Source organism: Varanus komodoensis, unplaced genomic scaffold (genome assembly GCF_004798865.1).
Source record: "Varanus komodoensis strain SLA01 unplaced genomic scaffold, ASM479886v1 scaffold5, whole genome shotgun sequence".
Lineage (NCBI taxonomy): Eukaryota > Metazoa > Chordata > Lepidosauria > Squamata > Varanidae > Varanus > Varanus komodoensis.
In genome coordinates, this window is record NW_025336087.1 from 25444908 (window position 1) to 25461124 (window position 16217).

The 16217-nt window shown below is 41.0% G+C and overlaps 1 protein-coding gene across 5 annotated transcripts in view; it reads left to right on the forward strand.

The window, feature by feature from the left end:
• Positions 1-16217, forward strand: part of PAM (peptidylglycine alpha-amidating monooxygenase) — a 151854-nt gene that overhangs the window by 117097 nt on the left and 18540 nt on the right. For 3 of the 5 annotated variants that reach the window (XM_044446882.1, XM_044446884.1, XM_044446883.1), the window contains exons 15-19: positions 892-1209; positions 4539-4668; positions 10594-10710; positions 13549-13621; positions 13973-14183. In XM_044446882.1, the coding sequence (XP_044302817.1) occupies positions 892-1209; positions 4539-4668; positions 10594-10710; positions 13549-13621; positions 13973-14183 (849 nt within the window). The remainder of the gene's footprint in view (positions 1-891; positions 1210-4538; positions 4669-10593; positions 10711-13548; positions 13622-13972; positions 14184-16217) is intronic. The other 2 variants (XM_044446886.1, XM_044446887.1) reach the window with 1 other exon arrangement.

Here is a 16217-nt window from a genome sequence, read left to right on the forward strand (position 1 = left end):
CTCTCTCTCTCTCTCTCTACCCATCTTTCAAACAAAGCTACTTCTGGTATTTTAATTCAACTCACAGGAAACAGACTCAAGTGAAACAAGACAACATAGGGAAAGGGCTTCTTCTGCCGGTCTTCATGGTTGTCCAGCTGTCAGGAATGGTTGGGGAAAGCATATTGGCTCAGTAAGGAACTCAGAATAAACACAATAATGTACCAACAATGTTTTACAAGGATAGGAACCTGATATAACTTAACGGAAGACATATGAATTTCATAGAAACATGGTCTCTCAAGCACATCTGTTGGAAAGGATTGTCACAGATTAATAAACAGTTTTTTCATTCTCCGGTAAATGCACTGCCACAAAATCTAAAGGCAGGCAAAACACACAAAAGCACAAATCAAGGTCCCTTGAGCTTATAAATGCCATTTACAGAGGCATTTTGTACAACCATAGCATTAAATGAAAAAGTGAATATATTATCTTCAGAACTGGTTTCATTTCTGAATTAGTTTCCTGTGAATGAAATGGGGTACCATACTCGAGAATTATAATTTAGTTTGGCTGTTAGGAGCAAAATTCAGAGGTAAGTGTACCAATGCGCTAGTTCTAAATAGTCCTTACTGAAGTCTCTCCCTGCTTACTGAAGTCTGCTTCTGTTCCCATGGATTGATATCCAGAATTGGGTGGCCTCACTGGCCTGAGGATTGTCTACATCAAACAGTTACACAATCTCTGATTCATGTGAAGAAATTATGAGCAGCTAAAATGTTATTTAAATTAGCTTTTCGGAATAACTTACTTTTTCTATTCTTTGTCAAGTTTGTCACAGAATCTTGCAATCTGTCTGATTTCTCTGCCCTTTTCTCTTATCTATTTTCTTTCTTTTTCCCTACACAGGTGATTTCTATTCACTCATTTCCAAGCTGCTAGGAGAAAGGGAAGATGTTGTTCATGTGCACAAGTATAACCCTACAGAAAAGGCAGAATCAGATCTTGTAGCTGAGATTGCTAATGTAGTCCAGAAGAAGGATCTTGGTTGGCCTGATGCCAGAGAGTTTTCCAATAATGATGAAAGGGCTAATACCATTCTTGTCAGAGACAGAATTCACAAATTTCACAGATTAGAATCCACTCTGAGGCCACCAGAGAACAAGCACCTTGCTTTGCAGCAGCCTAAACATGATGAAGGGGACTGGGAAAAAGGACATACAGGAGGTGGGTTAGGGCTATTTTTATGCTACAGTGTCCAATAGTATGACTGTGCTCCAAAAGAGCAAAATCAGAAGGGAATATCAACTAATGTAGATTTTCAAAAAATCAAAGTAGTATATTATATTCCTATTATACCAAATATACTGATAAAAATTCGTTTTGTTCTGCAGCAGAGTCAACAATGACTGAACTATGCTCATATTATCTTTCTCATCAGTGGCAAAGAACTAGTAATCTTTCCCCACACTTGATACAGAAGCTGTCCTCTGTAGTATGTGGTTTGGTATTCTGTACCTTTGTTACAAATTTATTTGATTACATCAATAGTAGTCTTTTCATCATTTATTCATAAAAAGGAGAAGGAAGACTAATTGAAAAGCAGTAGCTTGCTTTTTGGCATATAAATGGAAAACTGGGCTGGAACAATTTTTACCACATTTTGCTAAATTGAATAGTCAAGATTGAACAAAGCAACTTCAAGGATTTTTTTTTCTTTTGCAGTTTGGCTTTATTCCATACTTTCCTCTGGGGGTAGTTATACCATCTGTACTTTTTTCTGCTAAATGTCTTGTCAAGTAGTTACCATGGTTTATGTGCATTATATGTTGCATATTCGGTGTCTGTTGATTTCTAAATGTATTTTCTAGAAACACAGGGCCAGTGCCAATGTTGGCGTTGGCATACCTGGCCAAATAATTGCTTATGCTGCTTGAATTGTAAAGTATAAGTAAACATCAAAGGAAGTGGGCATTTCCGATCTTTGCACCAAGTAATGTTTTGTGCTAATATAGTTTAGATTTAGCTAAATTATGGTTTAGAGCTGTTTGTTTTCATTTTCCATCTCAGTGCTCAACTTATAAATTTGTATCATCTCCGTTGTGTAGCCATTTCTGGTTAATAGGTGTAACTGTAGGTATAAATATAGCTTATCAGTTCATGCATTCCTTACCAAATCATACCATGGACACACCATTACTTGTATGCCATTCTTACAACTATGGCCTCAGTCTTGTTTGCTGGTGGATCATGAACAATGGTTTGTCATTTCAGATACAACGCCAACATAGTTAATCTTGGTTTCGCATATCTGAGTTGATTTAAACCAAGACCGGCTACTGTTAGTGATGGATAGTTGCTCTATATAACAGAAAAACCATTTGGATAATACCATCATTTACTTGAGTTGTGATCATTTTGAAACTGAGATTGATATTTGCTGCTAGTATGAAAATCTTGATAACCCTATATATGGAAAATATTTTTGATAAAAAATAGATGCATGACAGACTACACATAAGTCTCAAATGTTCAGCAGTAACTGCTTTTTTATATGACAAATTTTTGGCCAAGTGCATTTGTTTGCAGTTTTAAATGATTCATCCTCCACCTGGTCCTCATTATCTATTTAAAACAGGAATAATTCCAAACCAATATTTAACCTGCTGTTGTTTGAAATAACCACTAATCCTTTGGTTAAAAATGGAAGTTTAATAATGAATCTTTGGAATTGTTTGGCCATTTTTCTCTAAGTGAGATGCTCTTGATAGAAAAACAGAGACAGACAGTGCTTTGGTCTGCAATTGTGTGCAGTTACCTAGGAGTAATGCTGGTAAATTTGAATGGAATTTATTTTTGAGTAGATACTCAGTCCTCCTTTAGTATGAGTTGTTCCTTCCTGTGTGCTACAGTTAAGCAACAAAAATACTGCATAAATATATAAATACTGCATTTATATATTTTGTATATTTGGGGTAAATTGTGGTTTTTGGATTCCTAAATAGAATGAACATTGGTGAAGTGAACAAAATGCTCGCTTAAATGTAACATGTGAAGAAGCTCAATTACAAAAAGATGTCTCTTCTTTGGTGAGGTATTTCACGGGAATCAGTAAAAGCAACATTTGTGATGGGACTATGACAGTAATTCCATTATAGTCTCTTTCTGTTTTAGGGTTTTCTTGCTTGTAATTATCATAAATCTATCTTTTATTTATGCTTTTTACTACCTTTTGTCAAACAGCTGTATTAAATAACACTGTGCTGGAGTTCATGCAAAAAAGCTTTAAATATTAAGAAGCTTATTGCATATTGATTTACAAAGACCATTATTCAGATTGACCCAGTTCTTTAGTCGACTAGCTCTTTTGATTAGGCATTGCCCCTCTCCCCAAAAGGAGCATGAAAGAAGGTTTTGTGAATGCTTTTTCTTGAACTGTTAAATACTGCTGGAACGCTGAGAACTATTGAGTTTTTCTTATCCTCCTAAAAGAGAAGAGAGAGGGTGGAGGTTAAATAAGCAACAGTGAAAAATGTCATGTATGATTATATGCCTGATTTGACTGCAGGCCTATGCATATGTACTTGGAAATGTTCGATCCAGATCAGTGGGGATGCTTCAGAGTAAACATGGATAGAGCCATCTGCTTGGGGTTTGATCCTTACGGTAGTTCTACCTTTTCTTCAGCATGCATTTAGAATAAAATGTGCAGTCTTGCTCTCATAGTAAGGCTCCTCTCAAGAGGAACATCTGCCTTGGAGTAAACCCTTTTACCCCTTGGCATGCAGGACGCAGAAATAACTTGCCTTAATCTTAGAGAAAAATGGGCTGCAACCCTAAGTATGCATATTTGGAATGTCTGCCACTGAGCTTTTGTCTTTGTGCACATGTTTGGAAGTGGGCTGTAGGTAACACACAATGTTTTAAGGTTGCATAGTTTTTATAAGAGCAGACTGAGACATTTGGCTGCCTGAGACACTTTCTTCTCCACAAAGAACAGGGTAGCTTTCTCCGCTGGATCTGAGGCCAGCTGGCTAATTTAGAGTGCGTGGAACAAGGGTGCATGGCACACAGAGAGTTTCCTCTGACACGATGCCTTGCTCTGCGAAGCCACCTAACCCGCACACCCAGCTGCCTGAGGCATAGATTGGAAACTGTTTAGGACTGGGATAGGAGGAGCCAAATGGCAGCGGATCTTTCAGTCAAGGAGGAGTCAGTACTACTACCCCATTTCTCCCTCATCTCTCAGCCAGGTGAAGTACAAGTGACAGGTCCCACATGTGGAAATTGGAAGTACTGGTATTCATGGCATAGATCACACAACTTGGAGCTCCATACATATTTAAAATTCTAAAGGGACTCTGTTTTCATTCCTGCTACTATGTCTGAGATATCTACTCAAAGGTGATGCTTTCTTTAGAGACCGCTTTTTAGTATTCTAATAGAAACATGGTGTAACTATTATAGTACATGCAAATGTATGTTAATGTTTGTATATCAGCTCTCCCATTAGCATAATATTTGTATATAAATGTAACCCTTATTCTACCTTTCAGATTTACACATAGAAGAAGCAGTTGATTGGCCTGGAATAGATCTCAGGCTGGGGCAAATTTCTGGGCTGGCCCTGGATCCTAACAGTAACTTGGTCGTCTTTCACAGGGGTGATCACATATGGGATGCAAAGTAAGCACACTTCCTAAATCAAAATATTTGTGACATTTAGTGTTTTCACATATGCCGCTTAACTCCTCTCTGCATTTGGCCTCTACTACATGGTGAACAAAATGCCAGTACTTTTCACATTAACTGGAGCTGGAAGAAAGATATTTTGAAGTTTCTGACTGATTTTTAGCATCAGAATTATTTTGGAGCAGGGTGGGACTGCTATCTAGGGCTTGCTGAGGTTGTCTTCTATTGGACAGGATAGGCTAGCTGCAGAAACAGACATTGGACCTTGGAGTCACACATGTAGAGATTTCTAATATGTAATACTGCCTTTGTGCCCATACTGATTATGTTGTTCCAGTGAGACTTACTGCTGGCAAAGCAGGAAGCTTGAGCTTCTTAGAGCAACCCTGGAAACATGCCGGAACATTCCTTTTCAGAATGGTACAAGTCAGCAAGTTCTTTTCCTTAAACTCTGCTGAGCCATCCCATTGCATTTACAGTTGGCTAGTCTTCTGTTAACACCAATACAGGATCCCACTGGCTCATGTATAGGGTTGGATACAACTCTATGCGTTCCCATTTCAAAACCAAAGTTGATATGATCAAGATTGTACCCAGGACCTTCTTTTGCCTTCACCAAACACACATTTTCTTGTCATCTGTTCATATTCATACCTATGAATGTATATTATATTATTTATATTATGAATGCAATATTATGAATTGTTGGGAACCACCCAGAGAGCTTTAGCTACTGAGCTATAAAGAAATGAAATTATTAATAATAGCAATTTTTATTACTGCAGGAGAAAGTGGTATTTGTATATTTCTCTGTTTCCTGATGCTGCTGTCAGGATTCAGATTTTGCAGGACTTGGTGCATGTAGCAAGAGACATTCCTATTGTTAATGACAGGAGGGAAATTATCAAGACGGAAAATGCTTGCAAAATAAGATGATTTCAGAAGCTTTGTGACAGTGTTGGTGGCTACCTAATTTAAATAGTCAGTTCAGAAATCCTTTTACTGTAATTTTTCTAGAAATTCCTCCTCCCCAACTCCTCTCTTTCAGTGTTTTTGGTCCTACACTGTGATCTCCAAGTACATGTTCCAGCCAGGCTCAGTTTTAGTATCAGGGTGGGTTGAGGAAGCAACGTAATCAGGAAAATATTGTGGGGAGGATGGTAGAGGGCAGGATTTAGCAATCCTGATCTGCACAAGACTTTTGCCCTTACACTCAGACCACCAGCACCCACTCCTACATGACTGGGGCATATCCAGATTTGAAAACACAAATCTGCTGGTGGCCCATTCTAATTTGGCCCTTGGTTTTCACTAACATGTCAACATCTTGGTTCTTTTTATTTTAAAATAACCTTAATAACCATCTTAGTTATGGTTTCTGATATTCCACCAAAAAGTTTATAAGTTTCTTTTCAAAAGGAAATTCCATTACTTCACAAGTTGTTTCTTTAGACTGACATGGGCAATACACCATCTGCATGGTATATAAGGCCACCCCCTGCACTTCAGAGCTAATGGTCTTAGTCACACTATTGTATTGGGTTATCTAGTAACATGTTTTCCAAATTCCAGGCATTTTCAGCTGCAAGCAGGTGGTTCCACTACCTTCAGCCATCCAGGTGTTTGGCACAACAGATCAAGTGGGCTGAAGGGGAAGTATATACTTGCAGATTGATTTTGGATAGCTTGTAAAGCTACCAATACAATGCAAGTTTGAGAAAATGTAAGAAAGTTCTAAAGTAAGCATCCCTCTCAGTTATGTGAAGAAATTTTTCAAGAAATAATCTGCTTGCAACTATGTTACCAGACGAAGATAATACAAAAGAGGGGAAAAGTTAATTGTCAGAAGGGCTAGTGTTCTCTTACTGTTTTCTTTCTTTTTTTCATTCTTGAGAAAGGCCTTCGTTATCAGTCTTGCCTCAATCTATGTACGCAATCATAAAATTAATGCAAAGTTATTAATTGGGTGTAATGTTCTTTACCAGTCATAAATGTGCTCAATTATTGTCCTTAGGAAGTCTCTTCATTCTTTCTGGTTGATTGCTTCCCCATCATACAACAGGGAAGAGGCAAACAAATTATCAGTGCTTCAGGCTCTGCTCAAAATGATAGCAATATATTAATAATGCATGAACATAAAAGCTGCATCTTCCTGAAAGTAAATGCAGCAGGCTGCTTGAGAACACTCGGCAGTTTAATAGAGTACTATAGATCTGGAGTTATAAGTATCCATCATCTGTACTTTTCCCAAATGTGCAAAGCAGCTCGGGCTTGCCAGGAGGGCTACATAAATGGCTACTTGTGGGTGTGGATGCTCTTTTCGGGGCCTTTTTCCTAAGGGTTGAAGAAACAGCTCCAAGGGAATCTTGCCAGGTATCCCAGGTACGTGTGCAGATGCCTCTGGAACATGATTCAAGTGCTACCGTCTGCTATAGACTGGAAACTACTTTGCATTCCTGTATTATAATCTGTATGTTCTTCTCCCCCACCATAAAGTTTCTGTACAAAAATACCAATGATTTTTAACTGGGTTCCCTTTACTGGGCTGTATTCAGTGCTTGTCCTACTTAAGAGTTCATGCATTGGAATCCAGGGGACTTGAGTTAGCTATGACCAGACAAATCCAATATGAACTGAAGTAAATCTTGTTTTCACTCTCAGGCCACAATTCAGTATAAAGTAATGGTGGTACAGCATGTGTCTATATCAATATTAGTGCCATAACCATAAGCTCCCAGGCCAGAACAGACTTTAAGACTATGGGCAATGCTGGGTAGGCTTGAATTCAGGAGGAAGGACCTATATCTTGGGCTGTCCAATGTGAGAAAAGGATGAATGCTGGAATTCTTGTGGAGAAAGGTCAGATATTTCCCCCGTAAAGAGATTTGGCAAAAGAACCCTGTCAGGAGACTGACCCATTGTCCTGAGACCCCTAGAAATTAACCTTATAACACTTAGCGGACACAGAAGACAAACACCTCATACCCAGAGAAACAATACTTAAATTATTAAGAAGCAATTAAGCACCCTTCCAACAATTAGTATAAGCCTGGGAAACTCATCTTTCTGATAGACACATGTACGGAAAGAAGTAGTATAAGGATCAGGGACTTAGAAAAGAGAGACATGCCTGAACACAAGCTGTGAACACTCAAGCTCAAAATGCATGCAAAGATATGCTCTGAACAGAGTGAGAAGAGGGAGCTCAGAACACAGCCCTGCACTCCTGCTGCAGCTTGCAGGTGCCTTGCACTCTTCGTGCATAAGAGTGCTGTTGAAAGTCTACCCTGCAGGTCAGGTAATGGATTCTCTCTCTCTCCCTTTCTCTCTCTCTCTCTCAGGCAGGACATTCTTTATCTCTTTAGAAATACAGAGTGAGATTGGGATGCAACAGGAATATTTGCTGGCTAGGCAACATTGGATTAAAAGCTTGTGCCTGCTGTATATTTTTCTGATGGACAAACTTTCAATTCTATGTGTTGTGTGTATGTTTGTGTAAATGCATAACCGGGCTTTTTCTCTCTGGCTGCATGCATTAAACCCCCACAAAAGATCCCAAACTTTTTGAGGCAATCAGGAGAGCAAGGACCTCTTTTTCAGGTGTATTACTCCCCAAGATTATCTGACATGACCATGGCACAATGGTTATTGTGACGCAGAAACGGGGGCTTGCAAAATACTAATGGTGCAAAACAGTTGTCATAGGCTAATACTTATGGATGGTATTTCTTCAAGTACAGTACTCATTGAAGATGAGCTTATTATCACTTGCTGATGGCCACACAAATTATTACTGTTTCTATCTGCTTCTGCCTCTCTTGTTCGAAGCAGCTGCAGTTTGAGGAGGCTGTTCTACTGCAGGTTGTTTCTTTGATTGAGTAGTGCTTGCAAAATAACTATTGTAGTACTTTATATCCTGCTTGTGCTCCCGTTATGCTTTCAATTTGCAGCACTTAAGTGTCCGGTGTTGGATTGTGGTATTCAGGTTCCAGATATTTGAGAGATAATACTCTTGAATACTGCTACTAGTGCATGATGGATATTTCTAATTACAAAGTACTACAGGTTTCATTTGCAAATAATTTTAATAAAGAAATCAATGTACTAATCAATGAGGTACAACCAGTTTGCGTGGTCTACCACTTTTCTTAATTGAAAGATACAGTATAAATATTTTATGCATGGCATATTCTTTTATTGTGTTATGTACAGGGTTAATAATTTGGTTCCTCGAGTCATCTAATGTTATAAAGAAGGGCATTCTATTTAAAACAAAAATCAATTTTTATATGCACTTAGAAGCCAGTTTAATAAATATACATGGAGAAGAATTGTATGGCTTCCACATTTTGGATGAGAATTGAATTACAATTTTACATGTAATTATATTAAATGCTGTTTACTTTCATGCACATAATCAGTTAACACTGTGTTTCAATCAATGCTAAGCACTTATGTTGGAATGCCTATAAAGCCTTATGCACTGGGGGGAACCATAGCAAATAATTTCTCACTGGGATAGCAGTATGAGTGTCTTATGTAAACAGCTCACAGTGAGCCTGCTGCAAATTTCAGAATTATTGATGCTTTAATTCTCGGCTTAAAATAGAATGGAAAAAATCCAAAGTTCATTTTCTTGTGTAAATGGCATGTTTAAAAATAATCAAGTACAGTTTTGATGAAAAAGCCAGAGATATGCAACATCTCATCAAGGTAAATGGGTATGGATAACCAGATTTTGAGGAATCTGTAAATTAAAAAAACACTTCATGAAAACCATGCTACATTTCAACCAAAGTATTCAGAGACAATATTCTGACCACTTCATAGTTGGGTCCCACCAAGCAACATACTGCAAAACCTTGGGGGCTTTGGCTGACTAGGTTGTAACCCAAGGCCAATCCAAATCCAAGTTCTTCCTTCTTAACAGGTGAACCCAATAGCAAAAACTTGAATAAAATGTAAGAGTGAGAGAAGCTAGTTATTACTTCTAGAACGGCATGACTGCTGGATTGTACATGGGGATTCCTGCTTTTAGGTTCCAGGTCTGCTTTGTCCTGCTTCCTTCAGTAACATGGGCTAGGGCAAAATGTGACATAGCGTGTAGGGACTGGAAGGACTGTACACTTTTTGCAGAAAGTGAGTGGAGAGGCAGGGATGTTTAGAGGTTGGAGGATTGTGATACAGAAGGCTTACAGAATTAGCACCTTAATTGGATGTTTCTCACAACTGTGGGTAGGCCTGTAGGGCATAGGAACCTTGGCTGATGGGCATGATCCTGTACCATTAGATGTCTTCCCTTGCATCTTTTAAGGCATGTGAAGGTCAGATGCCTCCAAAAATGTTTTACTAGAAATGTTGGGATAATTGCTACTTTCTTTTAACTGAAAGAAAAGTTGCTGCTTTCTTCTAATGGCATTTCCTTGGCCATTAATTTAGAAAGCAGTCAGAGGCTGCCAAATACCAGCATCAGTAATAACCACTTCTGTTGTAGGAGTAGGAACCCTTCCATAGAAGCTTGCACCCTGCTGTGTGCAAGAATGTCTGTACATGTTCTGTGGACCAGGTGATGATGTTGATCTATTTTTAAGTTTGATTTATTAATTTCTATACTGCCCAACAGCTGACGCTCTCTGGGTGGTTCAAAACAGCCGTCTAAATGACCTAATCTAAATGTTGTCTGTGCCAGCACTTAGATTTTAAGTCTTGAATGCTTACAATGGGGAAAAAGTCAACATCTCTGCCAACACAGCACCAACATAATCTTAATCTTATACTTTGAGCAGATACGGCAGTTGAACTGTTTAGCATATGCTTAAATCTCTGGCTTCTTCCATGGATAGCTTGTGCCTTTCTGAAGCACCGGAACATCTAACTTGGATTATTTTTTATTCTGATACATGTTTTTTTTTTCTTTAGCTCATTTGACAGTAGTTACATCTATCAACAAAAAGGGCTTGGACCCATTAAAGAAAGTGCAATTCTTGTGTTAGATCCTAGTAATTCAGCCATTCTTCATTCCACAGGAAGAAATCTGTAAGTGTTTTTCATTTTTAATTCTTTCTATATGCCTGTGTGGAACTGGATAAATTCTGCATTTCATGTTACATTATAAACATCTATTGCTATCCAACTTACTTTGCCAGTGTCTGGAAACAATTGGTGCTTATTTCTGTCTCTTCTTTCTATTTAATTAACAAAACTCAAAGTGGAAAGAAATATTCCTCATACCACCCGAAGAGATAGAAGGACCTAAGGGGTAGACTGGAAAGATTAAATAGTTTCAGACAGAAAGCTACTACCCCCAAAGGGGAAAGTCGGAAACTCACGGCCAAACCATACATGGATGTATTTGTTAAATGTGTGTTTAGCAGAGGAAAGCAGCTACTTTTGCCACTGAACTGATCATAGATATTGAACAACAGATATTCAACAGATATTGAAATCTGTCCCCTGAGCTTCCTTACATCCCAAACAGTTCTCCACTGTTTGAAGTCTTTTTTCCCCCCAATTGTCTCACTCACAGTATTGGGACAGGGTTGGTGGGAGGAAACGCGGTAAAGCCATGGAGCATGGAGAGAGAAGACAGGGGAAGGAGCCTGATGAGGCTTTTCTCCCAGCAAACCCAGTATTTGATAAAAACCCACCCAACTCCTATATATAGTCAGACTCGAAAGCACACAGTTAGCGAGCACATGCATGAAACTGGTTTGGTTATGAGTTGGTATCTCTCCTTGGGCAGAAACATCTAACTGATGATATTTCAAGGATGTCCTGGAAACAAGGTGCTCAGTTGCATTTCACTTTTGTGATATTTTCGCATAAAGAGGGTCGAATCCTCCTTGTAATATATATGGTACTACCAGTTACTCAGGAGTGGCAGCACTAAAGGTAGGAGAATGAAGTGGAGAAAGCAAGCACGTGAGATTCTAGTAAATTTGGAAAAGTGACATATTCCTCCTGAAATCACAACACCAGTCCATGTGTTGGTACAATTTATTTATTTATTTATTTATTAAAACATTTCTATGCCGCCCCTTGCCAAGGCCTCGGGGCGGCTTACAACATTGAATACAAAATACATTAAAACAATGACAATTAAAATATATACAGTAAAATAAAATAAGCCGCCCTGGCCGAATAAAATTCAATAATATTAACATTTAAAAAGCTGCATAAATAAAAAGGTCTTCGCCTGGCGCCGAAAAACAAATAACGACGGCGCCAGGCGGACCTCTCTGGGGAGCGCATTCCATAACTTAGGCGCCACCGCTGAGAAAGCCCTCCTCCGAGTAGCCACCCTCCTAATTTCCTTCACTGAGGGCTCCCGGAGGAGGGCCTCTCCTGCTGATCTCAAGGGGCGGCTGGGCATATATGGACGTAAGCGCTCCTTCAGGTAACCAGGATCCAAGCCGTTTAGGGCTTTATAGGTCATCACCAACACCTTGAATTGGGCCCGGACTTCAATGGGAAGCCAGTGAAGCTGACGGAGAACTGGAGTCATGTGAGCATAACGTCCAGTTCCCGTCAGCAGCCTGGCAGCTCTGTTTTGAACCAATTGAAGTATCCGGACCGTCTTCAAGGGCAGCCCCACGTAGAGCGCGTTACAGAAGTCAAGACGGGAAGTCACCAGTGCATGAGTCACTGTTGCGAGGCTGTCGTACTCCAGATAGGGGCGCAGCTGATGAATCAGCCGAAGCTGGAGGAAAGCGCTCCTCGCCGCTGCTGTTACCTGAGCTTCGAGTGAAAGCTCCGGGTCGAGGAGCACTCCCAAGCTGCGGACCTTATCCCTAGGAGGGAGTGCAACCCCGTTCAGGACAAGGTTCAATTCACCTTCTCCGAAGCCTGAACCACCTACCAACAGGACCTCCGTCTTGTCTGGATTGAGCTTCAGTTTATTGGCCCTCATCCAGCCCATTACCTCGGCCAGGCACCGGTTCAGTACAGCCACTGCCTCACCTGGATTGGTGGAAAACGAGAGGTAGAGCTGGGTATCATCAGCGTACTGGTGATTCCTCAGCCCACACCTCCTGATGACCTCTCCCAGCGGTTTCATGTAGATGTTAAACAGCAAGGGGGACAAAATGGACCCCTGCGGTACTCCATGGCATAGCTGCCATGGTGCAGAGCCATAGTCCCCCAGCACCACCTTCTGGAATCGGCCATTGAGATAGGAGCGGAACCACTGCAAAGCAGTGCCTCCGACCCCCAATCCCGCAAGCCTATCCAGAAGGATACCATGGTCGATGGTATCGAAAGCCGCCGAGAGGTCCAGGAGAACCAACAGGGACGCACTCCCCCTGTCCTTCTCCCTGCACAGGTCATCGTACGGGGCGACCAAGGCAGATTCAGTACCGTACCCGGGTCTGAAGCCGGACTGAAATGGGTCCAGATAATCAGTTTCATCCAAGAGTGCTTGGAGTTGTCCCGCCACCACTCGCTCTAACACCTTGCCCAGAAACGGGATGTTGGCCACTGGTCTATAATTAGTGGCCATCTCTGGATCCAGTGACGCCTTCTTCAGGACCGGTCGGACTACCGCCTCCTTTAAAGGGGCAGGCACCCGACCCTCCCTCAGAGAAGCGTTAACCACTTCCAAGATCCAGGTTCCAATCCCGTGCTTGGAATCCTTTATTAACCAAGACGGGCAAGGGTCCAAAAGGCAAGTGGTGGGACGTACTCGTCCAAGCACCTTGTCCACATCATCGGGCCGCAGTAACTGAAATTCATCCAATAATTCTGGACCAGACGGTAGCATCGGTGTCTCCCTTAAGACCTCTGACTCAATAGTGGAATCCAGCTCGTGACGAATCTAAACAAGATGTTCAGCACTGTGTTCCTCCTCAGTGTAGCTTTCCTTTATTTTGTTCTCAGATTTTACTTACCTCATGGCCTGAGTATAGATAATCATGGTAACTACTGGGTGACTGACGTAGCTCTTCATCAGGTATGTGGAACTATCTTGCAGAAGTACTGCACTAACTGTACAACTCCTAATTTAATGTAATCTTTCTTGTTAATAACATGACAATATAATTTTCTAAGAAGGAAGAATATTTGTCAAATGTTGAACTGCCCATTTAGCATAACAACCATGAATTGACATTTTATTCAGAAGCACTACTGATTAACTCTGTTACATGCTTGATAGTGGATTTCTTTATTGGGGTCCTGTGTTGTTCTCTGAAGAAATATATTTTTGAAGGGAAGCATGTGGTGTTCCCTGTAAATTTTTGTATTTGTTAGCTATAACATACAATGAAATAACTTGAAACTGTTCCTCCTTTTACATTGATAGGTATTCAAACTGGGACCCCATAGTGCAGAATCACCTTTACTGTCTTTAGGGAGGGCTTTGCAACCTGGAAGCGACAGAAATCACTTCTGCCAACCCACAGATGTGGCGGTTGATCCAGTTACTGGCAATATTTATGTGTCTGATGGTTACTGCAACAGTCGCATTGTTCAGTTCTCTCCAAATGGAATGTTCATCATGCAGTGGGGAGAAGGTACTAATTAGAAAGTTGTTGATTTAGTTGGTATAGCCCTCTCTTTCTTTGAACAGCATATGGTGCACATTAGTATTGCAAAGATCTGCCCAGAATCTGGCTTTCTTGCTCTTGCTGGCTTTCTTGCTTCTGCTCAGCCCTAGCCTAGGAAATGAACCAAGCTGAATCACGTCTGTGAATGCCTGGGAATGCTAGTTGGCCCCTTTTATTCTGAGTTCTCGAGCAAAGTGTGCAAGTCATGTTTGCAGAATCAAATCTCTGCTTGCATACAGGTATGTAGGCAGTAGGCAACAGAACTCTGCTTGCACATTGGGCATGTGGATAGCAGCAGCATGTGCACAAGCCAGTCTCATTTGTTACACTTGCACAGCAGTTAGACTTGCTTTCTGCCAGATGCCTGTGCAGATACTTGGTGCAAGATGGACTTAGGGCAGAGAGAAAGCAGAGACAGTCCAGGGAGCCAAGCTGGGAAAAATGGGCATATTTCCACCCCCACTCTCCAACAGTTTCCTTATGCATTGCTGGTGCACATACACGCTGCAGTCTAGAAGTCAAATGCTCCTAAGTTCCACTGAAATCAATTAGACCTCAGTCTCACTGGGTTTAAAGCTCAGTTCTCACTGTGATGGTAAGCCTGTGACTGGGATCTACCATTCCAAACTGCAAGTGATGGCTCACATAATGCAACACTTCCCACACAGAAGTTCCCTCCACACAACAAGCTTACATATCGTGGAGACCTTTTTTTTTTTTTTTTTGAGATTGGTGCCTTTTTTGGTTTGGGTACAATTTCAGTATGAGTATCCACCAGCAGTGTAAAATGAGACAGCCTAGAAATAGGCTTCCCATCTCACTGAGAACAGAAGTTGAGAAAAGATGTAAACACTGTGTATGTGCTGATTTTATTGCATATACATGTTGGAATTTTTATTAAGAATGTAAAGGTCCACTTCATACATGGTTTGTTTAATTGAAATTCAGGTGTTGACACCTGAAAATGTATCTATATACAACTAAAATGGTGTTAGTATTGTTAGTGCAGAATCTGAAATCCGCTTTAGTTGAACAGATGACAGTGAGCTAGTCCACACTGTCACTGTAGTTCACCATGACTTAAGCCAGGGGTCCTCAAAATTTTTCAACAGGGGGCCAGTTGAAAGGTGCCAGCGATGGGCGGGGGCTGCCAAGGCGGTGTGGGGGGGGGGTCATGGAGCACGTGGAGATCGTTTTCTCCAAGCAAGTCCAAAAACGATCTCCTTGAAAGCAAGCCTCAGCGTCCGCTTGCTCACAAGGAGATCGTTTTGGACTCGCTCAGAGAAAACGATCTTCCTGTGAGCAAGCTGCCGCTGGGCGCACATATGGCAAGGCACCAGCTTGCTCGCAAGGAGATCCTTTTCTCCGAGCGAGTCCAAAACGATCTTCACATGAGCAAGCCATCGCCTCACTGCACGCACGCGAATGGCAAGTCCAAAACCTCTATGGTGGGCCGGATGAATGGGCATGGTGGGCCAGATCCAGCCTGTGGCCTGTAGTTTGATGACCCATGGCTTAAGCCATGGTGGGTTGTGACGTGCTGGTGGCCATTTTGAATATTCATCCCCTGCAGCAGGTTGCCATGGTTTGTAGTGTTGTTACTTTGTGGGAGTGGGGAAATACCTCAATAGAATCTTGGATATTTGTTCTTGAGGCCAGTAAATATCTTATCACACACCTATGGCTTTTTTGTAAAAGCTACACTTGATTATATTTTAATATGCAGTTGCTACAAGAAAACGAGCTTTGAATTTTTCAATGTTATTTATAGCTGAGAATTAATGCATCAATAATTTTGAAATTTGCAGCAGGCTCACCATGAACAATTTATGTAGGACACCCCATTCTGCTGTCCAAATGAGAAGTTATTAGCTGTAGTTCCCTCTTAGTGCAAGTGGGCTTTATAAGTATCCCAGCATAAGTGCTTTGCATGTCTGGCCACTGTTTTTCACTCCAACAAAACATGGTCGCGGGATCAGACCCCACAACAAGTGGGTGATT